This window comes from Carassius gibelio, chromosome B20, assembly GCF_023724105.1.
Source record: "Carassius gibelio isolate Cgi1373 ecotype wild population from Czech Republic chromosome B20, carGib1.2-hapl.c, whole genome shotgun sequence".
Lineage (NCBI taxonomy): Eukaryota > Metazoa > Chordata > Actinopteri > Cypriniformes > Cyprinidae > Carassius > Carassius gibelio.
In genome coordinates this window covers 16,366,176-16,391,079 of record NC_068415.1, presented here as the reverse complement: position 1 = coordinate 16,391,079, position 24,904 = coordinate 16,366,176, and the positions used below count along the sequence as shown (strand labels likewise).

The 24,904-nt window shown below is 36.8% G+C and overlaps 3 protein-coding genes across 5 annotated transcripts in view; 1 reads left to right on the top strand and 2 right to left on the bottom strand.

The window, feature by feature from the left end:
• Nucleotides 1–2,019, top strand: part of chrna2b (cholinergic receptor, nicotinic, alpha 2b (neuronal)) — a 12,320-nt gene extending 10,301 nt beyond the window's left edge. For both annotated transcript variants that reach the window (XM_052586267.1, XM_052586266.1), the window contains exon 6: nucleotides 504–2,019. In XM_052586267.1, coding sequence (XP_052442227.1) covers nucleotides 504–629 — 126 coding nt within the window. In that variant the 3' untranslated portion in view covers nucleotides 630–2,019. The remainder of the gene's footprint in view (nucleotides 1–503) is intronic.
• Nucleotides 1,901–24,904, bottom strand: ptk2bb (protein tyrosine kinase 2 beta, b). The gene is made up of 31 exons (XM_052586265.1): nucleotides 24,758–24,904; nucleotides 22,211–22,443; nucleotides 21,512–21,690; nucleotides 21,324–21,411; nucleotides 21,161–21,240; nucleotides 20,839–20,901; nucleotides 20,705–20,759; nucleotides 11,197–11,337; nucleotides 11,038–11,112; nucleotides 10,829–10,930; nucleotides 10,598–10,730; nucleotides 10,258–10,297; nucleotides 10,055–10,083; nucleotides 9,894–9,941; nucleotides 9,711–9,805; nucleotides 9,452–9,533; nucleotides 8,338–8,438; nucleotides 7,759–7,874; nucleotides 6,878–6,978; nucleotides 6,591–6,680; nucleotides 5,254–5,458; nucleotides 4,914–5,022; nucleotides 4,757–4,816; nucleotides 4,070–4,192; nucleotides 3,738–3,887; nucleotides 3,617–3,649; nucleotides 3,462–3,486; nucleotides 3,278–3,324; nucleotides 3,030–3,164; nucleotides 2,862–2,942; nucleotides 1,901–2,683 (listed from the first exon to the last, which is right to left on the bottom strand). The coding sequence occupies exons 2-31, from the start codon at nucleotides 22,400–22,402 to the stop codon at nucleotides 2,447–2,449; spliced, it is 3,015 nt and encodes a 1,004-aa protein (XP_052442225.1). The 5' UTR covers nucleotides 22,403–22,443; nucleotides 24,758–24,904; the 3' UTR covers nucleotides 1,901–2,446.
• On the bottom strand, nucleotides 11,993–19,642 carry LOC127983886 (uncharacterized). 2 transcript variants are annotated; one of them, XR_008160510.1, is made up of 2 exons: nucleotides 12,147–19,642; nucleotides 11,993–12,058 (listed from the first exon to the last, which is right to left on the bottom strand). XR_008160510.1 is itself a non-coding variant. In XM_052586264.1 (2 exons), the coding sequence occupies exon 2, from the start codon at nucleotides 18,603–18,605 to the stop codon at nucleotides 12,513–12,515; it is 6,093 nt and encodes a 2,030-aa protein (XP_052442224.1). In that variant the 5' UTR covers nucleotides 18,606–19,288; nucleotides 19,377–19,642; the 3' UTR covers nucleotides 11,993–12,512. The 2 variants fall into 2 exon arrangements, 1 of the variants encoding a protein (XP_052442224.1); XM_052586264.1 differs by having other exon boundaries at nucleotides 11,993–19,288; nucleotides 19,377–19,642.

Below are 24,904 nucleotides of genomic sequence, written 5' to 3'. Positions count from 1 at the left end.
TTACTTTAAAAAAGAAAAACATACTGACTCCAAGCTTTTAAATAATATGATATACAATTTTAATTTAAATAATTGTATATTTAATATTTTTAGATTAATATTTGATTTAGATCTATCAAATTGCCTGTTCGAACAATTTTAAACCTTTGAGCAATGATTTTTCAAGCCAATGACAAAGTCTATGACAAACTTTTCTTAAAAACTAAGAAGAGTGCCACAAATTAAAGAAGTTTTTCAATGACAATTACGCTTGTATTTGAATGTATAACCATAGATATTATTGTGAAAATTAAAAGTGCCAACTGGAAAAGAGACACAGTGACTTCTGTAACTAACTGCACACTAAAGAGATGGAGACAAAATGGTTTGTGGGTATATATATTGGAATCCGTCTTGGTACCACCCTTCAGATATGGCTTAAACGGATAGTTTAAGGATAACTTTACTCTTTCTAGTTACATGTTGTTTTATAATCCACTCGATTCTCTTATCTCTTCACACAGGTAAAAGAGGACTGGAAGTATGTTGCTATGGTAATAGACAGAATCTTCCTATGGATGTTCATCATAGTTTGTTTGCTGGGCACAATCGGACTCTTTCTCCCGCCCTGGCTTGCAGGCATGATCTAGAAAACACACTAGTGAGTATTTTATATGAACAATAAGGACTTCTGATGTTTAGGCTTCCACAGGAAGAACCAGCATGGGGACACAACGACCCTTCCAGCAGGGAATATCAGGCATGAGATCGCGTGCTGAGATTTCCCCTGCATGGGGTCAGATGCATGTTTGACATCAGGAATGTGGCATCAAATACAGTACCTGACATTTGCTTTGGTCAGATATTGAGAGGAAAGCCACAAATTAAAGAAGCTTGTCTATGAAAACGCTTGTATTTGAATGTATAACCTTAAATAGTATTGTAAAAAAGAAACGTGCCAACTGGAAATTACTACACAGATTTAATTGAGTACACAAATAAAAGCACTGAGGTTGCGATTTCTCATGTCTTGTTACTCTTCATATCAAAGAGTGCACACTAAAGAGATGAGACAAAGTGGTTTGTGGGTATATATGTGTGTGTCGAGTCTGTCTTGGTACCAACCTCCTGATATAATTTATATGATATCATATAATTAAGAGGGATATTTTAACAAAAATAAAAATTAAACAAATTCTGTCATTTACAATACCGTACTTGTGTCTTTAAAGAATGTCTGTCTTCTGTAAAACATGAACAATATATTTTCAGATTTTATTTAATTTTTTTCATACAGTAGAAGTCACCAAAACCAATGTCTTTCAAAACCTCTTTTATGTCCCAAATAATAAAATAGATTTCATACAGGAATGTAATTGCATGAGGGAGACTAAATGATGACAGAATATTCATTTTGGAGGAAGTTTTCCCTTTAATAAAGACTTATATCTTATGTCTCTCTTGTTCTGCGGTGTATTTGGAAGTTTACAAGTGTCAACAACTTTTATTGTTGTTTGCAAGCAAAAAAAAAAAGCATATCTGTGCTTTATGTGAATCCCTTACATTGCTTTGGTCGATATAAACACATTTAATAAGATGAGATGTCCAGATGAATGTTATTACCATTTGTACAAGACTTTTCTCAAAAGAAAATCTAGAATCAAAGTAAACAAAAATGCTTTGGGGGCATTCCAGAAAGTAGGTTAAGTATAGTTAATGGATAAGTACATGCATAACCTTAACTTTACGTTCCAAAACTAGGTAGCTTTCAGGTTAAGTAGCTAGTTACTGTATAACAACAAATTCTCTGAACATAATCTTCTGTGGAGCTTATAATATAATATTTTAATTACAGAGGTATTCAGCACTTAGGTTCACTATTGATGAGGCTCCAGTGATAAAAAAAAGAACTATTAAAACATAAATCAACGTTTATTTTATTTTACTCAAATGTATTCCCATCACACACAATGTGAATATGCATTCAACATGTTTTTTTTTCTACAGAACATTTTTACAATGTATTTTTATTATAAAAATACCAAACATTACAACAAATGCTGAAGGAAACGGCAAGCACAATTTAGTTTTTGTTCATTGAATCTTACATACACCAATGTTTGTATTTTTATTTTTCACAGAATTAGAAATGCTGACTAAATATTAAAAGATAGATGCATTTTTGTAACATATTTCTTTGGGTTAATCAACTAGTTCTGGGTATATGTGACCGTAAGTTAACACTGGTTTCTGGAATACCCCTCTGGCTTGCCTGGTTTTCCCAATCATAAATGTTTACATGAAACACTTAACATGACAGCAGTACAACAGTTGCCTGAATTTCTATTGGCTGTTTCATGTACCACTCTAGTGTTGTTTTTGCCCTATTACTGCACTGCAGTCTTATACAGATGAATCAGTCTGTTTTGTACTCAAGCTGTGAGTCAGCATGTCTCAAGCTGCTCTTCTAGTCTGTCTGTGAATTTGGGTCCTCAGGTCTGGGTTTGGCCAAGTTTGAGCGCACTCGGGCCTGGTCTACAGCATCTAACAGGTTCTTGGCATCCATGGCCAAAGTGTGGGCCGCTGCCAGCATCTGTTTCTTGCACTCTTCCTTCAGAGAGGTGATGGCATTCTGCTGGGCCAGACGCATCTTACTGATGAGCTCAGCCAAGTCCTTATTCAACAACTTCTGAGTGCCTTCGATCTGACAGAAACATTTATACTCTTATTAAAATCTCAGTTGGAATGGAGAAGATTAAACTCACTTTTAACAGCACATTTCACTGCATTGCTTTGAACCAAGTATTTAAAGTTTTACAAAAACTCCCAGACATGATATGAAATCAGATTCCAGAAACGGTTTCAAACAGTACAAATACTACCTCTGTTTTACAGGAAACGTGCAGAGTTGGTAGTACATCATCCACGCTGTTGATCAGATTTCTTAACGACAGTCCAACAGCCTGTAGACAAAAACATTAAAATGACTATTAATGGAAATGTTCATCAAAAGCGGCATCAGATTTAAATCAATGCTTTTGTTTTGCCACCTTGACTGGAGAAATGTAATCAGTAGACGGCAGTGTGTTGATGTCGTTTTTCAGCTGCACTACCACTTTCACTACATCCATGACACATTGGTACACACTGTCCTCTGAGCGGTCCAGCTCGGCTGTAGGTGTAGGCTGAAGGCACATGAAACTGAATTATGTTTCCTATCATTGTTCCATGAAAGTAGAGCCAAATATTTGATATGTACACCCTGCATACAATTTATGCATGTTAAACTTGTCCTTACCTGCACTGTAGTTCTGGGTGGTTTTGAAGGAGGTAGACGGAGCTCAGCTTTAAGTGACACAGGATACAGTCAGTATAGCAGGAAAGGTTAATATGACACTAGAATAATGGTTATTTTTTAATAAAATGCGATTAATTCTTTAAAATGTTTTCTAATGATCACCTGTAGAATGCAGAAGACTTACCATAACTAATTGGCGGTTCAGGTGTCTGATAATAAATAAATAAAATAATTATTGGGGTTGTGTATGACCAGTACATTTTACAATTTAAAAAAAAATACATTCGATTTATAAAATGAAAATGTTACTGATGAAATGTATGTAATAAAAATACAAACCTCAATAGTTGTGTCTTCATGAACCTTTGGGTCCTGAGAAAGGACAGCAAGCTTGCAATGTATATTATAACAAATATTAAAGGCATACATAAGAGATTGGTAAATAATCTTTCCTTCTTACCAGAAGCTTCTCCTCCTTCTTTAACCATTTTGTGTCCTCCTCCATCTGTTCTTTCTGCATCATCAAAGTATCCTGCATACGCTCCTTCTCTTCCTGCCACAGCTGCTGAGCATCTTCCTTACTGGTCGGCCTGAAACTAAACTCACCCTCCTACCCCATGCACACACAGAAAATAGATAGCTTCTAATAAAATATTATTAATTATTAAAACAGTAAAAAGATGAATGTGAAAGCCAAATATTTTATGATAAAAAAAAAATGAAATAATGAAAATGCATAAAAAAATACATTAACAGTGAAAGCAGAACATTTGATAACAGGCCTAATTGTACCCCAAGACTGCGGCGACGGGGTGGGGATGTGGTCACGGAGAGGATGTTAGTTGAGTCAACAGGTGACTGGTAATCACACGGGCTGGCCAGGTCTGGTGAACTGGCACATAATGCCTCATTAAGCTGGTGAAAATCAAAGCAGAACATATCCAATTAATACTTAAACATACATACCGTATTTTCCGGACTATAAGTCGCACTTTTATTAATAGTTTGGCTGGTCCTGCAACTTATAGTCAGGTGCGACTTATTTATCAAAATTAATTTGACATGAACCAAGAGAAATGAACCAAGAGAAAACATTACCATCTACAGCCACGAGAGGGCGCCCTCTCACTGCTGTAGACGGTAATGTTTTCTCTTGTTTCTAAATAAATGTGACTTATAGTCCAGTGCGACTTATATTTGTTTTTTTCCTCATCATCACGTATTTTTGGACTGATGCGACTTATACTCAGGTGCGACTAAAAGTCCGAAAAATACAGTAATACTTAATGAATAAACATATACCTAAAACATAATGACTTGAATTAGTTATTACGTATATTCATATTTATTCAATTCTATTTAGAAAACATATTTATAAATGAATATACAATTAAATATCAGTATTCAAGGATTCTATATTTACAAAAACAATGTAGTGCTTAGTGTCTTGATATTTCAACAAAATGAACATGACCTAACCTGAAGATGTAGCCCGACACCAAGGGTATTTCCGAAGCGGCTAGTATTGACTCTGGAAGGCTGGAGGTGTAAACAAAACACACTGACCGTTAGGCCGAATGTGCTGCTGTAACTGAGTGAAAGAGCAAACAAACAGCATATGAAAGCTGACAGCTACTTTTGGTGGAGGTTCACTAATGGTAAGCTTGGGCTCCAGGATCCGGGTGCTACGGGCTTTGTCTCTCTCTCTCTCCACCTCTAACTCCTTCTCCATTTGGTGGACATCACTGTTAAAAACAACGTGTTGGTTCAAATTAATCATTTTGACCAAATAAATAACATTTCAGTCACTTCAATCCTCTCATTAGTAAAAAAAAAGATTCAATATTAAAAACATTGATTGCACCACTGTGTTACTTTTACCTCAGGATCATCAAATGACGGCAGGTAATTTTAGGCTTTTTTTATGAATGCACAAGATACAGAGCTATATTATTATAGGGCATGAAGGGAGAAACCTGATGTTGCAGGCTAGCTCGGTGAAGGTGGGTCTCTCGCGGGGGTCGTAGCTCCAGCAGCGGGTCATGAGAGAGTACAGGGCAGGAGGGCACTGCTCAGGTTTGGGCAGCCTGTTGCCCTGTTCCAGCTGGTTAATCACATCACGGTTGTCCAGCCAGTGGAACGGCTGTTTACCTCGGCTCATAATCTCCCACACGCACACAGCTGGACGAGAGCAACACGAGAGGATAAAATGGAAGTGAGGGGGAAATCACATGGAAGGTTCGATAGACTTTTGTGCATTTTACAACTCTGGTGTTTAGGAATATCATAATATCCCATAAAGATAAGTAAATGTTAAAAGGATAGTTCACCCAAAGATGAAAATTCTCATCATGTACTCGCTTTCAGGTCATTTCAAACTTGTTTGCATTTCTTTCTTTTTTTCTGAGGAACACAAAAGATCAAAGAGTTTCCCACTGACTTCCATTTTATTTCTTATGTCTATCTATCCCATTCTTCAAAATATCTTTCCACAGAAGAAAGAAAGTCATACGGGTTTGGAATGACATGAGGGTGAATAATAATTCAGTTGCTCTTTTCTGAAAAAAAAAGAAAGGCTAAAGCTTAAGTAACTGTGTTGGGATCATCTGTCCATGGTTTTCTCCTTGCTTCAGTACTGATGGTGCATCTGGAGGAGCAGCACTCTTATGTGAAGCCATCAATCAGAGAAACTGAGTCAAAGCAGCTGAGCTCCAGAAACAGAGGGCTCTCTGTCTGTCTAGTCCTGTTATTTAACCAGTGTTTTAGTGAGGGGCTTCAGAAATAAAGTCTCAAGCCCAGTATTAAGAATAATATTAACTGAAAGCAAATATAAATTGCAGTACAGAAGCTTTTACAGTTGTGTTATATATCAACAGAATTCTTGCACCAAGAAATTAGATTAAAATGAATTGGCAAATTGTGAAAAGTTGTGATGGAAATTAAAGTCAGTTATTGTAACACAATTTGTATAAATTAAGTTTAATAGTGGCCCTGGAGCACTGAATAATGTTTGTAAGCACAGTACGGTTAAGCATGCCAAAACTGGATATTGGATTCATAAAAATGAATTATGTGCCCTGTGAGAATTTTACGATGACTGATAAAGAGCCATGAAGGCAATTTTAGAAATACTGGTTTCTGAACACCTTTTCTGTCTTATATATATATATATATATATATATATATATATATATATATATATATGTGAATATTAATTAATCAAACAAGCGAGTGTCCGGCTAAATGAATGTAACAGTTTCATTGTTTGGTACAATAGACATGTCGACATGTCAACTTTCTTCTATTCACTCACCGAACATCCACACATCACTGGCTGCAGTGAAGCGTCTGAAGTTAATAGATTCAGGAGCCATCCATTTGATCGGTAAACGAGTCACAGATGCTGCAGACATAATGCAAGGTAATGAGAAATTGCTTGTTAAACGGAATATAAAAAAACCCTACAAAGAATATTTTAGAAGATTTTATAACGTAACAGAGGAGTTAAATGATTATAGTTGCAACAGAGAATGGAATGATGAAGCATAAAATGATTAAACAATTCATAACTTTAATGAGTTTTAAAACAGCTGAGGTAACCTTTGTAATATTCTTCTTCCTCTATGTATCTGGAAAGGCCAAAGTCACCCAGCTTCACCGACTCAGGTGTGGCAACAAGCACATTTCGTACAGCTATGTCTCTGTCAAGCAGATCACACCAACACACAACAAATGACAAATGAAAATGAAAATAAAAAACAATGAAAATATCCATTCATTATACCACTAGTGAAAATGATTCTGTTTTGTAGCTTTGTCCATAATAAATCATATTATCAGCATAAGAAAGTGAGTGAAAAGATGGTTCATTTTACATCATAATCTGAAAAAATCATAAAAACCTCATGGTCTCAGACATTTACGCCCACTGTAAGGACGTACTGTAGACAATTTCAGTGATTTCCAAGAATGCTTTGTTAAAAATTCAAAAACATTACTATACATACACAAACCATTATAACATATGAGGTCGGTAAGATTTTATTTATTAACAAATTACTATTTTTATTCTAAATAAATTTTTTATGTTACAAAATGTCAATGTAATGCTGTTCTTTAGAACTTTCTGTTCAAAGAATCCTTCAAAAATGTATCAGTGTCTCCACAAATATATTAAGCATCACAACTGCTTTCAACATTATAATAATAAGAAATGTTTCAGGAGCAGCAAATTAGCACATTAGAATGAGTTCTGAAGGATCATGTGATACTGAAGACTGGAGTAATGATGCTGATAATTCAGCTTTGCCATAATTGCATTTGAAAATATATTACAATACAAAACAGTTATTTCAATTGTAATAATATTTCACTATCAAATAAACAGCCTTGGTGTACATGTACTGTACCAATCCCAAACTTTTGAATTGTAGTATACACCAGATAATGAATAATATAAAAAATTGAAGTGCATGTCTCACCTGTGGACCATGTTCATTCCCTGCAGGTAAACAAGAGCTTTGCAGATCTGTAGGCTGAAGAGTACCAGAGTTACGCTGGTCAAACTCGGCTGATTTTTTGTCAAGTACTTCCCCAGCTGTAAAAACAAAACAAGTATTTTTTTGTATTAGCACAGCAAAAAAATAAAAAATAAAAAAAATTAACTGACTGCTCAGGCCAGTTATTCTGTACTTGACAAGACGCAGGGTTGTTGATTCATTCAGTACTGAACTTCCTGTGAGTTTGTAAACAGTTTATGACAGTTTTACAGATCCTGTAAATGTTAATAGAGCCATATCTATGGCATTCTCTTAATTGAGTTGGCTATATCAATCACAGCGGTTCTGGCCATTTGAATTACGCTATGGATTGAAAGGGAATTTTATAGATTTAATCTAAAAGTTATGTAAACCCCTCTATCTCATATAATATATTACCACCCTCCCCAAAATAATCACTCATAGTGACAACATTATTGGTCCTGTAATTTTGCAAAAGACGTGTTTTGGCATATAATACAAATAAGAGTGATAACATCCAGCATCTGGGCTGTTGTTTACCTCCCCGTGCTGACACAGCTCCATGACAATCCACACAGGGTCTTCCTCAATCACCCCAATCAGTCGCACTATGTGTGGATGGTCCAGGTTCTTCATGATGACTGAATTCAGATAAAAGATCAAAAACAGTTACTCATTATTATATTTGTATATTTTATTGTTTATTTTTGCTACATTTCAAATGTCTAACATACTGTAGATTGTTTCAAAACCGGTGACCCAGATTTTCTTAAAATATAAAAACTCAACATAAAAAAAGGTTTTAAATAAAGCTTCCAAATTAATTATGTGAAAACTATTTATTAGTATATTATTGCATCGTTTTTATGACTTTCTGCTACTGTGTCATTTACACAACAGCAAACAATTTTTCAGGTTTTACAAAAATTAATTCACAGAGACAACAGCAGTGGATCTCAGTCTTTTGAACCAACTGTCCACAACTATGTTTAATCCCATGACTTTAACCGTTGATTATTTATGAGTGTCATTTATTTGATAAGGATAAAAAATATAAAGTTTTTCTCACAATTTCTAAACACAATAAAATATATTAGCTGCACCTAGAACATCTAAAAAAAATGTATATTCTTTATAAAAATGACCATGGTGTTTTCAGATTTTATTCATTCATTTTTTCAAGTAGCCATCAACCTTTTAAATTTAGGCTTCCTCATATATCATATAATATAATGCTGTGTGAATCTTGATTTTCTGTGTGCGTAATTTCTAATCAAGCTGTAATTTTGTCAAATTATGCAATCATATTTATTTTGTTTATGTAAAATACACAAAATTGTATCTATAATTTTAGCCTTAGCAAGTGAAAGAAGTCCAAGAATACTGAAAATTTTATTTCCACCACAGAATGTTATTAAACCCAATACTTCATTTGAGATATGCTAGAAAAAAAAAGAAAAATTGACAGTTTGGTAAAAAAAAAAAAAAAAGACTCTCTGGTGATTGATGAGTATACACACACATTGTATAAAAAAAAAAATAATATGTTGTGATGATTTATAATCTAAAAGTCCACAATTCCAAAAGTGGCCATCGTTAAAGAAACATGGCTTTCAAAGGCTATAAAAACTACCCAGAAGTTTCATTTACATACCAGCTTCACCCATGAACTTCTCTCTGACATCAGGCGCACATTCCTTACAGGTCTTCACCGCAACACTAACCTTCTCCCCATTCTAACCAAGACAATTAAAAATAATCTATTAAAAAATGAAACTAATCATACTGTATTAGCTAAGTCACCAATGATGAGATTTGCTAATGTTATTGGAAGACATCCAACACTATTACGCTAAATCCATAATCCAGATCTGACCTGCAAAAACATTTTAGTTCTCACTAGTTCTTCTTGCCTTTTTCTGGTAAACTCCTTCATGAACCTCCCCAAAGAAGCCTTCACCCAGCATACGTTTCAGGATAATATCTTTTCTGGAAAGTCCAACCTTTGCTATTGTGAAACACATGAAGAGCACATCAGTACAAGCAATAATGAATAAGTGCATGATTTACTGAAACTGAACAATTCCCATACACACCAGGTGGTGGCGGCTTTTCATCTGGGATCTCACAGTATATATCAGAGTCTGAAAGATAGATTTGAAGTAATCACATTATCGTGAACTTGTTATCATAATACAGCAAATATCAAGCTGAGTGTCTGGATTGTAACTAAACTAAAGGAGAATCTGATACTCACTGCTGTATCTGAAGCTTTCTGTCTTCTTCCTAACAGCAGGAAAGAGCGAACAACAATAAGGACAGTGAAATAAAGCACAAATCCATTTCACGTTGTGAATTATTCCATAAGAGATCACTTTAGAGTTATAGCAATTAATATTCATTCTGTGTTGTAGTCCTGAGGAGAAGAAAACAGATATAGAGGAATGTTGATGTACTCACCCAGAGGGAATTTCAGGAAGAGAGTTGCGCAACTGTACACCTAAGACAGCAAAGATAAATCTCAGTTTGCAATAAAGAGAAATATGGCAATCCCCAAACCCACATGAATCACAAAAGACATGATTCAAAATGCACAACATTCAGAGGGGAGCTGCCATCAACTCTCAGCATTTCAGTAAAGGTCTAGTCATTTATCTCAGACTTCTTCCAGACGGCAAGAATTTAGAAAAGAAATAATGATCAATTCCCTGGAAGTAGTCCGCACAAGCTCCAACTCTTTTAAATGACTCTTTGTAAAATGACTATTGACATTCGCAGACATACATTAATTGAGGCTTACCTTTAGGAGATTTGCTCTTATTTGGACCAACTATCAAAGATGAGTCTGTGTGGTTAAGCAACCGACAGTAGCCATCGATCAGATCAGCCATGTTCTCCGCAATGGCCAAAGAAGCCACACTGATGGAAAGGGGCTAGGGATGGGAAAAAAGGCTTATGGTTAGTTTACCACAAGAGTGTCACTGTGCATATGAAGTTTAACAACCTAATACTGAAGTGAGAACATTCTCACCTGTTTGGCACCCTCAATTTCGATAAGTAATAATGTTCTGCCATCACTCTGTGTGTTATACTTGATACTCCGGATCTGTTTAAATTCAGCAAGGCGAACAGCCTGGGGAGAGTAAACGAGCATGAACTTGAAACAACATTTGGACAATGGCAACTGGCATGAAAATAAGGAATAAAAACTTGATTGGAATTAAGTATGAAGTTGCTCACAGTGGAGTCTGCTTTGGTACGCTGCCGAATGCCTTTGGGACCAATGACTAAATCCACAGCTAAACTCCAACCTTGCTGTGTAGATTAAGAGGGACTTTAGTCAATTCGATTTAGCACATTAAATCTTCCACTTTGAAAAAAAGAAAAAGGAGAACTTACCACTAGCTCACAAGGAAATATTTCCTCGTCAAAGTTGGAGAATTCCCCATAGGTCTCGAAGAACTTGATCATACACTCGTCCTCTTTAAGTAATGCATATTGCTGAAATGTTTGCTGGATGAGCTTCCTGAGTTGTTTGGGCTGTTAAAACCAAAATGTAACAGTTTAGAGGTAAAATTTCAGTGTGCTAAGCTCTTATAAGCTGCTACTTGTTTATTGTTTCAGTTTATTTTATCAGGGTCCTGATTTATTGTAGGGTTTATTTCGATTGGTTAGCTGCATATTATCCCATTTTTTCCCCTTTCATTAACAAAAAAAAAAAAAAAAAAAAAAAAAAAAAAAACTACATATGAACAAATCTAAATTTATGCTGAATTTAAATATCTTGGTAAGAGTTTGCAGTTGAAACGTCAAACACCAAAAACTGAACACAAACAACTTACTGCTTAACTTTTAACTTTGAAAATAGCCTGTTAAAGGAGGAGTTCATTTCCAGAATGAATATTTCCTGATAATTTACTCTCCCAAATGTCATCCAAGATGTTCATGTCTTTCTTTTAGTTTTTTTTTTGAGAAAAATATTCCAGGAATATAATGGACTTGAATGTAAGCCAATGGGTTGAAGGTCCAAACTGAAGATTCAGTGCAGCTTCAAATTGCTCTACAAGATCCCAGCTGAGGATTAAGGGTCTTATCCAGCAAAATGATCTGTCATTTTATTAAAGAAATAAAAATGTACAGACTTTTTGACCACAAATGCTGATTATAATTCCTCCAGGTACCAAACAGACACAAGTGGCTTTCTCATACTGATGGATTTATTGAATCCAGCTTAGTCAGGATCATAAACACACCGTGAAAACTAAAAGCACAGAACAAACAATAATTAACTTAAAGAAAGAAATCTAACAGATAAAACTATTTTGACAAATACAACATACAAAACATACCTCGTTGGCTGAGTACCGAGAGAGGAATTAGTTTAAGTCTTTTTCTTCTTCTTTTTGTTTATCTTATTTCTCTTATTAGCTTAATGACCACACTTTAGTCATGCATCTTTCTTTCTCTTGAGAGATCGCTTCTTTCTCTAGAGAGATCGCTTCTTCTTCTGCATTAACCTCTTCTCTGCATACGAAGCTCACTCTTAAGCTACAGCGCCCCTAGTGGCACTTAACGGTAATAATAATAAAATACAGAAAATGAATAGAAACGAAAATGTGGCAGTAACACTCCCACCAATCTCACAACTCTTACTGTGGGATTTCTATGACTTACACTCAGTCTGACAAACTGAACATGAAAATAAAAACAAACCCTTAGTCTGCTTCTAGCAAAACAATAACCTTATGAATAGGTCGTTCTAATGAGACTGTCTTAGTCACAAGTTTACTGTGCTTGTCATATGTCCTTTCACTAACCAAAAGTCGAACCTTTCTCACTTTGTTATCAGTTCCTGGATAGACATCAGTGACTTTGGCAAGCTTCCATTCATTACGTGGTGCCATGTCATCTTGTAGAAGCACTACATCATTTATCTTCAGATTCCTTCTGTGTACATTCCACTTCTGTCTTGGTTGCAAGTTGAGCAAATATTCTTTCCTCCAACGAATCCAAAACTCATTGGCTAAATATTGTACTCTTCTCCATCTTTTTTGAAGATACAAATCTTCTTTCATAAACTCTCCTGGAGGAGGTTGAACAATGGTTGACTTCATAGTGAGAATGTGATTGGGCGTTAATGGCTCAGGACCTGTTGGATCACTTAAATGCTCGATGGAAAGTGGCCTACTGTTGACAATCGCCATTACCTCATACAACAAGGTTCTCAAGGATGTACTGTCGAGTCTCTTTGCTGACTGGTCAAGGATGGCTGAAAGAACACTACGGATGGTCCTGATCTGTCTTTCCCATATTCCACCCATATGGCTTGCCGAAGGGGGAATCATGAGAAATTCACATCCAAGCGCTTTTACCTTCTCCTGATTCATTTCTTTCATGAGATCTGCGAGTTCTCTCTGGGCCCCAATGAAATTGGTTCCTCTATCACATCTCAGTTGACGCACATTTCCTCTTATTGCAATAAATGCTCGCAGAGCATTTAGAAATGCGTCTGTACTCAGGTCGTCTACTACTTCAATATGTATGGCTCGTGAACATAGACAGGTTAGTATGAGTCCATATCTCTTGAGCTCCTTTCGTCCATCTTTGACGTATATTGGTCCAAAGCAATCCATTCCAACATAAGTGAAAGGCGGGGTAGACTCAGTTCGTTCTACTGGCAAATCTCCCATACTTTGATGCTCCGTTTTCCTTCTGTATTTGCGACATCTGACACATTTGAAGATGTATGATGAAACTGCACGGCTGCTCCCAAGAATCCACCAACCATTTGCACGCAACTCATTCATAGTCATTCCACGACCTTGATGTTGAACCTTCGTGTGAAAATGTCTGATCAGCAAAGTTGAAATATGACTGTCCTTGGGAAGTATGGCAGGATGTTTTACATGCGGGTGTAGTACAGCTTGACCCAAACGTCCACCCACTCTGAGGATTCCTTTTTCGTCCAGAAACGGACTTAGTTTGTACAGATTATGATTTGTGGTCTTGGAAACTGTTTTCTTTGATTTTAGACTCTTTATCTCTTCTGCGAAAGCTTTCTCTTGAACTATTTTGATGACAAACAGTTCTGTTTCTTTTCTTTCTTCCAAAGTTGTACTTTCTTTGATCCTTTGTATATCACCCTTGTGTTCCTTGACCTTTCTTCTCAAGATTGCAAATGCTCTTATCAATCTGGACCATTCTGAAAACTTCTCAAATCTGCTGAAAATAGTTTGCTCTTCCTTTGCATTGATGGTATACACAGAGGCTTTGCGAAGTTCTGGATCATTTTCCCTGATCTCTCCCACCTTAACATCTCTATCAGGAATGTTCTTCTCCCAGAGAAATGTTGGCCCCTCAAACCATTCAGAGGACTTCAGTTGTTCTGCGGTTAAGCCTCGAGAAACGTAGTCTGCAGGGTTCTGCTCTGATGCGACATACGCCCATTGTTCTGGCTTTGTGCTTGACTTGATCCTTTGTATCCGATTCGCTACGAAGACTTGAAACCTTTTGGCATCATTATTTATGTAGCCGAGAACAACGGTGGAGTCGGTCCAGAAAAACTCAGCAATGTATGGGATTTCAAGTTCTGTCCTGAGTAGATCACTGACTCTAACTGCAACAACTGCTGCTGAGAGTTCGAGTCGAGGGATAGTTGTGACACTAGTAGGTGTGACTCTTGACTTGGCCATTACCAAGCAACAATGGACTTGATCTGATTGGTTAATGGCTCGCAGGTAAGTACAAGCACCATATCCATTGACACTGGCGTCTGCGAAGTGATGAAGCTCGTAGCTTTTAACCTGACCGAAATCTGTAGGAATGAAACATCTTTGAATCTGCATGTTAGCTAAACTTGGAAGGTCTTTAATCCAGGATTCCCAATGGGGTTTTAAGTGCTCTGGAAGCTCGTGGTCCCACCCAACCTTATCCTTGCACATTTGCTGAAGAATCTGCTTTCCCAAGAGGACGAACGGTGCAATAAACCCCAGGGGATCGTAAATGGAGGCGACAGTAGAAAGTACACCTCTTCTTGTAAGGGGGTTCAACTTGACTTGAACTCTGAATTTGAATGTGTCTGAAGTGACGCACCATTCAACTCCAAGAGCTCTTTCAATGCGTGGTAAACTTAAAGACAGGTCAAGGTCTTTCACTGTGGCACACTCTTCTTCTGGAATAGTGGACATAACTCTCTCACTATTACACACAAATTTGTGGAGTCTTAACTTTCCTTTGAAACAGAGCTCTCTTGAGTCTTTGATGAGCTGAATGGCTTCCCTTTCAGTAGGAACGCTTGCCAAACCGTCATCAACATAAAAGTTTCTCTGTATAAAGTGTATGGTGTTTTCTTTGAATTGACCTTGTCCTTGGGCAGCAAGGTGTTTTAGGCCAAAGTTGGCACAGCCTGGAGAAGACGCTGCTCCAAAAAGATGGACCTTCATACGGTAAACTGATGGTGATGCTTCCAAATCTCCCTTCTCCCACCAAAGAAACCTTAAGTAATCCTGATCTTCTTTTGTGACATGGAACTGGTGAAACATCCGCTCTATATCACACATGAATGCGACAGAACTTCTGCGGAAACGACAAAGAACACCAACCAATGTGTTTGTCAGGTCAGGACCGGTTAAGAGGTGGTCATTGAGAGAAGTATCCTGGTACTTGGCCGAGGCATCAAATACTACTCTGATTCTTCCGGGTTTGTGTGGGTGATAGACCCCATGATGTGGGATATACCATGCAGGAGTGTTATTCAACTCTTTGTCAGGGACTCTTTCAGCATCTCCTCTTGAGATGATGTCATCCATGAAGTTTGTGTAATCATTGTAATATGATTTGTCTTTCTTTAATCTCCTTTCAAGACACTTTAGGCGATGCATTGCACATATTCTGTTGTCTGGTAATGTGGGTCTTTCGTCACGAAACGGTAGTGGCATCTCATAGTGGCCGCTCTCATTTTGTGTGATGTTTTCTTTGAGTTTTGTGAGAAACTTTAAATCTTCTTGTGATACAGGGTTGCCCTCAATGGCTCTTTCAGAGAAGTCTCCTTCAAGTGCTTTGATAATGTCCGAAGGGGTGATGTCCTTTACTGTTGTCCTATTGACATAGTGGACTTTGTTCTGAAGCTTTAGAGAAGGCTTAAGCTCTGGGATGACTTTCTTGACAATAATGCGATGACTAATTCCAATTGCATCTCCATAGTTCAAGCAGTGATTGGTTTGTCCAACTATACTCCAACCAAGATCGGTGCGCTGAGCGTATGGCTCGCCTTCCTTGCCTGACACAATCTCTCTCGGCAGAAGAGCTTGTGAGCAGTTATATCCGATCAACAATCCTACCTCGCAATCTTGCAAAGGTGCGATTTCTGATTGAAGGTGTTCCAGATGTGGCCAAGCTTTAGCTGTTTCATTAGTTGGAATGTGAGCTTTGTTGGCTGGAATGAATTCTCGTGTGTATGTAGGAGGTAAAGTGATTATTTTGCTTGAGTAAAGGCCACGAACTTGAAGATTTTGAAGTCTGTCGGACTGAACAACTGTGGTCTGGGAAGACATAGTAGACAGTTCTAGTTTAACAGGTTCTTGGTTTGTCTCTAGTAACTTTGCAACTTCACTGAGAACAAAGGTTGTATCGCTTTGCGAATCCAGTAAGGCATACACAAGAACTTCTTTGTGTTTTGTGGAAGATGAAAGCCACACAGGAATGATTGCAGCTGTCTGTGTGTTATTTTCTTGACTTGCAACTCGGTTAGTCGTAGCCATGGAAGTGACTTGTTCTTGAACTCGGTCGCTTTGACTTGACCTTTCGTTGCTTGGATTTGGATTAGCTATTGGTTGCCTTTGTTCTCCTTTGTCCTTAACTCTATCTTCATGAAGACAAGTCGGATGCCCTTTACTGCACCTTTCACAAATATTGCGGTTGGTACAGCTCTTCGAATGATGGCCTGGTTTGAGACAACCAAAACATAGCCTTTCTGACTTAATAAAGCTGACTCTGTCTGACACAGCCTTTTCCAGAAAACTTCTGCATTTGTGTAAACTGTGCTTAGGTTTCTTACAGAATACACATACCAGTTGTATCTTTTCTTGTGAAGTCGTCATCAGGGTTTTAACTCCAATTTCTTTCTGTTTTGTAAGCTTCGGTTTGTCTGATTTGTTAGGCTCACATTGTTTAAGTGACTGTAAAGATGTAACAGGATTACAGGCTATCTTGGCTTCTCTCGATAGAAACTCAACAAACTGGCTGAAAGTGGGAAACTGATTTGTTTGTTCTTCAATTTCAATAACCTTGCGGTTCCAACTAGCAGCAAGCCAGTCTGGAAGTTTGGAAAGTATCTTTTGGTTCTCATTGCAGTCATTCAAGATCTCTAATGACTTGATGTGAGCTGTAGCAGCTTCACAACTGCGCAAGAAATCTGCAAAGTCTCTTAGTTCGAAACTGTCTCTTGAGGTAATTTTGGGCCATGCATGCAGTTTGTCTCTAAAGGCTTTCGAAATTGTGAATGGATTTCCATATCTTTCATCCAGAATCTTCCAGGCAGCAGCATATGCAGATTCGGTTCCAAGCAGGAAGTATCCTTCAACCGCTCTCTTAGCCGGTCCACTCACATATCTCCGAAGGTAGAATATTTTCTCCTTGTCTGGGATATTTTTTTGGTCTATCAGCGTTTGAAATGACAGCTTCCAGTCACTGTAACTTAAGGAATCCCCAGAAAACACAGTAGGTTCCGGAACAGGGATACGGCTAGCACTTAGTGCACTTGCTAGCACTTTAACAAGATCTGATGTACCATCACTTGTAGGAGTGGCTGCAGCTTGGGGTATAACTTGTTTAAGCAGAGATGGGAAGCTTACATGTTCAGCGTCTTTCATTTCTGTGTTAATCTTTGTTACATCAATCTTTTGCGCTTCTACTGCACTCATTTGGTCATAAACCTGCATCTTTGCTTGTGCTGCCTTTAGATCTTTGACCTTTTTCAGGTGCAGTACTTTTCTTTTCTTTTCATCAAGTGTTCTCTGCAGAGCTGCATACTCTGCTTCTTGTTGAGCCTTAAACTTTGCTTCTCTCTGCATTCTTAATCTAATTTCTTCTGTCTCTCTTTCTAAGCGCTTTTGTCTAATCAATGTTTCTTGTTCTACTGCCTTTTTCCTGACTTCAGCTTCTAGTCTTTCTATTTCTTGCTGTTCCGTTTCTTGTTCTTCTAATATTTTGAGAACAGCTTGACTCGCTGCTGCTTCTGCTGCGGCTTCTTGACGTTTTATAGAGGATCTATGTGAATGCTCATTTGAGTTCTTAGTGGTGTTGAAGGAGCTTGACTTATTGCTTACAGTTTGAAAGAGGGAGCCTGCTTCTGGCCAATCTGGTTCCTCTTTTCCTTCCAATCGGCTGGTTGCTTTATTCACGAGGAAACCTGAGATCTCCACACACAGATCTACTCTGCGACGTGACTCCTGATCCGGTGGGGTGAGCTTACGTAACTCTTCATAAACTTTTGTGACATCTGCACAAAGACCTCTAACATCACCAATAATATCTTCAAGTATGTCTTTATTCAAGGATTCTGTTTGAGAGAGGGGTAACTTGGATGCTTTTGCACGTGTTCTCCACTTTTCATAGTTGTAGTTAAATCTTTGCTGGAGTCCTTTAATTCTCTCATCCTGCATTTCTCTTCCCTTTTCTGTGAGTGTTTTCACTCTCTGACTTCTTCTAAGTTGTACTGATTCTTGCTGCTCACTAAGATTAGTACATTGGGTTTCTTCAGACTGCATCTGGGGTTCTGCACTATTTAGTGGTATATTTGGATCAGTCATTTTAACGTCTTGTCACTTGTCACTAAACAGCAAAATCTTTACGTTAACTAAAAGTCACCCCTGTACTGCAGGCAGTTAAAATATAAAGGCAGAATAAAATAAAAATGTAACACTGAATCTTAATGCAGTAATATGAATGTAACTTAAATTACTGTCAACTTAAATATACCCAAAACGTATTCAAATAAGAGTTATTCACATTTAAACTGTTCACATAAAATACAGAATTTTACAAATAGCCCAATAAAACAAAAGTACTGATGCTTAAACTTAGGTGCTTTAGAACTTACACTGTGGCTTAATAAAACAAAACTAGGAATAGCAAAACGTTACTTTCACTTTTCACAGTTTGATTAATCAACCATAAACTTGTGTTTTGTTTTCCTTGTTTAGACAAACCCTTAACTTATGAGTGTCCACACATCTTATGGTCTTATCTGAAAGTGTTGCTCTTCAAATCGTGTGCTTTGGTCCCGTGCGCGCTCCCTGCTCTGTTCACGTGCCGATCACGCTGTGGCAAGACTGCTGCTCCTTTGATCATGCCGCCTCGCCTCCACCCGCATGCAGATCAGTCCGAGTTTTCACTATAATTCCTCCAGGTACCAAACAGACACAAGTGGCTTTCTCATACTGATGGATTTATTGAATCCAGCTTAGTCAGGATCATAAACACACCGTGAAAACTAAAAGCACAGAACAAACAATAATTAACTTAAAGAAAGAAATCTAACAGATAAAACTATTTTGACAAATACAACATACAAAACATACCTCGTTGGCTGAGTACCGAGAGAGGAATTAGTTTAAGTCTTTTTCTTCTTCTTTTTGTTTATCTTATTTCTCTTATTAGCTTAATGACCACACTTTAGTCATGCATCTTTCTTTCTCTTGAGAGATCGCTTCTTTCTCTAGAGAGATCGCTTCTTCTTCTGCATTAACCTCTTCTCTGCATACGAAGCTCACTCTTAAGCTACAGCGCCCCTAGTGGCACTTAACGGTAATAATAATAAAATACAGAAAATGAATAGAAACGAAAATGTGGCAGTAACACTGATCTTTCATTAGCTAAGCAATGCACATCCACTTCTTCACACATTGCGTAATAATGCTGGAAACCTCAAACACGCGGTTAGTTCTTCAGTTCAAAAAGGTTGGATATGGCAAAAACTTGATCCCGTTATCTGCTCCAATTTATAAAAATGTGACCCTTAAGTCTTAAGTCAAAATTTTTCGAAATTGAGATGTATACATCATCTGAAAGCTGACTAAATAAGCTTTCCATTGATGTATGGTTTGTTATACAAATAGACAATATTTGCCGGAGATACAACTATTTGAAAATCTGGAATCTGAGGGTGCAAAAAATCGAAATATTGAGAAAATCGCCTTTAAAGTTGTCCAAATGAATTCTTAGCAATGCATATTACTAACAAAAAAGATATACTTACGGTAGGAAATTTATAAAATATCTTCGTGGAACATGATCTTTAATTAATATCCTAATGATTTTTGGCATAAAAGAAAATCGATAATTTTGACCCATACAATGTTTTTTTGGCTATTGCTAAAAATATACCCCAGCGACTTAAGACTGGTTTTGTGCTCCAGGGTCACAACTGTCCGACATCATTTTTTTTTTTTTTTGTAAATACCATTTGATTTTCTTTGCACTTCGTTTGTAAACACTGGTTTGGTACTTCTGCCTGTGTCACACATGTGTGATAAAGTAACATGAGGTCGAGCTAGTGCAAAATGAGCATTTGTGGTTAAAAATATATATATGTTTGTATCTTCTTATAAAATTGAAAAAAAAAAATTTGCTAGATATAAGACCCTTATTTCTTGGCTGGGATGATGTAGAGCAATTTGGACCTTCAACCTTCAATTGGCCACCACTGAAGACCACTATATGGGGTAAAATACAGGAATGTTTTCCTCAAAAACCTTCATTTCTTTTTTGACTGTACAGTAGAAAGAAAGACATGAACATTTTGGATCACATGGCGTTGAGTAAATTATCAGCACATTTCTCATTCTGGAAGTGCACTTCTCCTTTAATACAATAATGGCACCACAGAAAAGTGGAAAACAACTCTAACCTTCATACTGTCAATAAGTCCCTTAGGAAAGAACAGGTCCAGACCAACATCTTTTCTAAAGAAGAAAGCACCATATTAGCAAACACTTCACCTTTTTAAGATTACTTAAGTACAAATGAAAAATATGAACTTACTCTAGCAGGTCAAAGTTGGACTTTTTCTCTAGACCTTTGGCATTCATGTCTTTATAAAACCTCCTGAAAGACAGACAAACCATATACAGTATGTATGTGAAGCAGTGCTCTGAAATTACCTCACAATTCAATAATATTTTGTACACAGTAAAAAAACAGTGACGTGAATTATTTAATGATCAAACATTGCTCATTTTAGTCCTGTGAAAACTCTTTTTATAGCATTGGAAATATGTACTCAGTTGCTGGTCATGAAGTCCTGCAGTTACACTGGATAATCAGACAATATCAATAAAAGCAAAAGGACTATGCTTTTTGTTACCTGATCTCCAAACAGCCCAGCTGAAGTGCCATGCCGTCGCTAACTTTGCTAGCATGATGCTGCATGTAGTCACAACGCACCTGCCAGAAGAGTAACAGTATTTACATGAACTGACTTACAAAACATACCACTTACAACCAGGAAGAAAAATCTGTTTGCTTACCTGTTGATAGAAATACAAAAGGAACGTCCTGTCCTCTTTTAACCTCTTCATGAAATCAGTGGGAATGTAGCGAATCCTAAGATCATATCTGAAAATAAACACACACACACACACATTTATTAAAAGGTCAAATAATGGCCATCAAACTGGTGATACGAGTAAAGAGTGGCCATTTCATTCTCCCTCACTTCCATTCGGCCTCGGCGTGATGGCTCTCGTAGCGTTGCTCAACCTCTCCTACAGTCAGGTCTGGATGAAGCCAGTGGAGCTCTTCAGATTTGAGGTGTTTGAGCCTCAGCCCAAAGCATCCTGGGTTTTGCACATTTGGCCCCAAACGCCCACTGATCAGAATAGACTGGATGATTGTCTGATGGATAAGCAAAACACGTCAGACACGGTATTCCAACATCTGGCATAATATAACTAGAAATACCCTGACTATCAGTTTTTATAGTTATACAGTTTACCATTCAAACATTTGGGGAGAGTAAGATTTTTTACTTTTATTCAGCAAGGACGCATTTAAAATGACAGCAAAGGGCATTAATAATGTTACAAAAGATTCACTTAAATGATGTTCTTTTGAACTCAACACAAAAATATTAAGCGTCATTTCTGTGTTGATAATGTGCTGACACTGATAATAATTTGAAAAAGTTTAATGAGCACCAAATGCATATTAGAATGATTTCTGAAAGACTATGTGACATTGAAGACTGGAGTAATGACATCATAAGAATAAACCTCATTTTAAAATATATAAAAATTGACAAGAGTTCCTTTACATTTTAATAATATTTCACATTATGATATTAATTTTTGAAAATATATGCAGCCTAGATGAACATAAGACACTTCTTTCAAAAACAGCAGTAGTGTATGTATACCTTAATCTGCCATGAGCTGTCACATTTGACCAGTTTGAAGTTTTTGCTGAGATTGTTGCTGCTGCTGAAGCACACTTTGATGATTTTTACAGGAACGCCATCTCCAACAGGACCCAGGTCAGGGCTTTTGATGCCCCCATCCCAGTCCTGGGTGGGTACCTTCCAGGAAAGGGTGCTTGCATCACTCGCCATGTCTTCAAAGATATCCACACACCATTACACAGTCAGCTCATCTGGTAGTAAGGAAACACAAGAACAGGGTTTTTAGTTAATTGAAACATGTGTGGCATGTGCTAAGGCATTTCCCATTAATAGCAACATACATAATACTTGTATACACTAAAACGAAAAGCAGTCATTTTAAAAGCAAAAAAATGAATTTATGCATCACAACATTATAATTTATAGCATGAAACTAGATATTCATGTTGAGATTTGTTAAATGTTACTATTTAACAATTATTAGAGTTTTTAAAGATTAACTTTAAGTGAGCGTTAGATGATGGCAGGTCTAAACATAAAAATAAGGTAACTCAGCCTGACATATACTATATCTATATAGGCTATATATAGAATATCAATAGATATAATACATTTAAAAACTTTAAACTCATATAATGTGCATAGCTATTAAGACAACCTAAAACTTTACCAGATTTAAAAAGCCTTCACATACCATTTACCTACTTCAATGCATCCATTAGACCAAAGTTTACACTCTGTTTGCTCAAAGTGGCTGTGTTTCTGTGCTCAAATAATTATATCTCTCACACCCATGTGATTGTATTTACTGGAATGCAAAGCTGATACAGTATTGACTGGTTTGCAGTGTGGTGTCATATTGTTCAGATGCTGTCTGACATAAAATCTAAAGGCACAGCAAGACGCTATGAATGTATGCATGCACGTATGTGAGGGCATGTTTCTGTGAATGTATTCCCTTTTAGGGCCTGTCTTGCTGTGTTGTTTGCCTGAGGCAATGAATTCCTAGAAGTAAGGCTACATGCCTTTTTTTTAACTTACGCAAGCATCTACCTATATCTGTGCACAGACAACTGAAACAGTCTTGTTCAATGTCTGCATATGACAAAACCTTGGTGTTAAATAATTATAATCCCTTAATGTTACTATTTTAAATGTGTCACGAATGCCAGGAATAAATTTTATTTGGTTTTGGTTTTAAGTCTTCTTGTAAGTGACTAATCATTTGATTACACAGGGCTAAAGTTACAGTGTCACACTTGAGTAAAGATGGCTTTGTTTTTGAAGTTTGGTTAGTTAAAAAAAAATCACGTGTAACAACCAGAATGGCTTGACTATTTCTGAAATAGTTAATATAGCACAGAAAACAAGTACAGGTATGTGGGATTTGACCTCTAGAGGCTATAGTTTTTGCAAGCTAACACCAGCTCCGAGCTACAGAGCACATAGAGAATACAGGACCAGCTAGTCCTGTATTCCTACATATGAAAAAATATATTTACCTGGAGGAAGAAAAAAAAGTAATTCAATGTTAGAATCTAAAGCAACAAAGATTTTTATTAGTTTTATATGTCTTACATTTTTTATTAGACATTTATAAGTAATTAAATTGAATATAGTTCTATGCTTTTTTTGTTTAAAATGCCCTGACTGAGAGCAGGAAGCAAATAAATAAATAAAAACAGATAAACACATATCTGCTCTTGTGTTCTGTTATTCATATATTGTTTTATATGAGTTGATGTTCTTGTTGATTTTCCCTTGGGAATAAAGTACCCATGCACCTATATAATGCTTAGCTTTTAATGATATAATTGCATCCTCCTCGCCCAAATCAGGCCAAATAAAGTTTGCCTTGCAGTTATGGTTTATCCCTTATGAAACAAAAATATATTGCAGTATATTGGAAAAAATCATGTAATATATTAGGCATATATTCTTATATATATTTATTTTTTTCCAATATATTGCAATATATTGAAAGCGGCAATCATTTGTATATTTTGCAATATATTATATAATATATGTATCATCAATATATTATTAAATGTATTCAAATATATAAAATATTAGAAAATAAAAAGGGAAAATAATATATTTTAAGAAATATATTGGTACCCTAAATATATTTTCCTTTCGTAAGGGATCAAAGGGTGAAACTGACAACTTTTAACCCTTCTAAAGACGAAATAAACACTAAGTTAAGGCAGACCACACTATTAAATCCTAGATAGCAGGTTTCGTGGACAGTGTACTCACACGTTCAATGGAGACAGTGGAATGCGCGTGCACATAACTGTACCTGCGCAGACTTGCCCTCCCAAAAAACATATAGGCTAGCTTTACATGATGTATATAAAAACATGAAAGAGTTTTAATATACAATTGGCCTATGTCTTTTAAATTATTTTATATCCATGTATTACGACGATACATAGGCTACACTGCAAGTTTTATGATTTTAATTTATTAACAATTTGGTGTGACTGTTCTAGTAAAATAAAAGCCAGTGCGATGTTTCTCCCTCCGCCATCAACACTGTATTCATTTAAATTGCTCACTAACCTTGTGAAGTTGTCTTTTAGTTTTTTCCCGTTTCCACAAAGTTCTCCAGTCAAAGTCCAGCTCTCAGACTCAGGTACAGAGAGACTCTGCTAAAGCCACGCCCTTCGGCTTGAGGGCAGTTCCTGGTTTGACTCGAACGGTCACCAA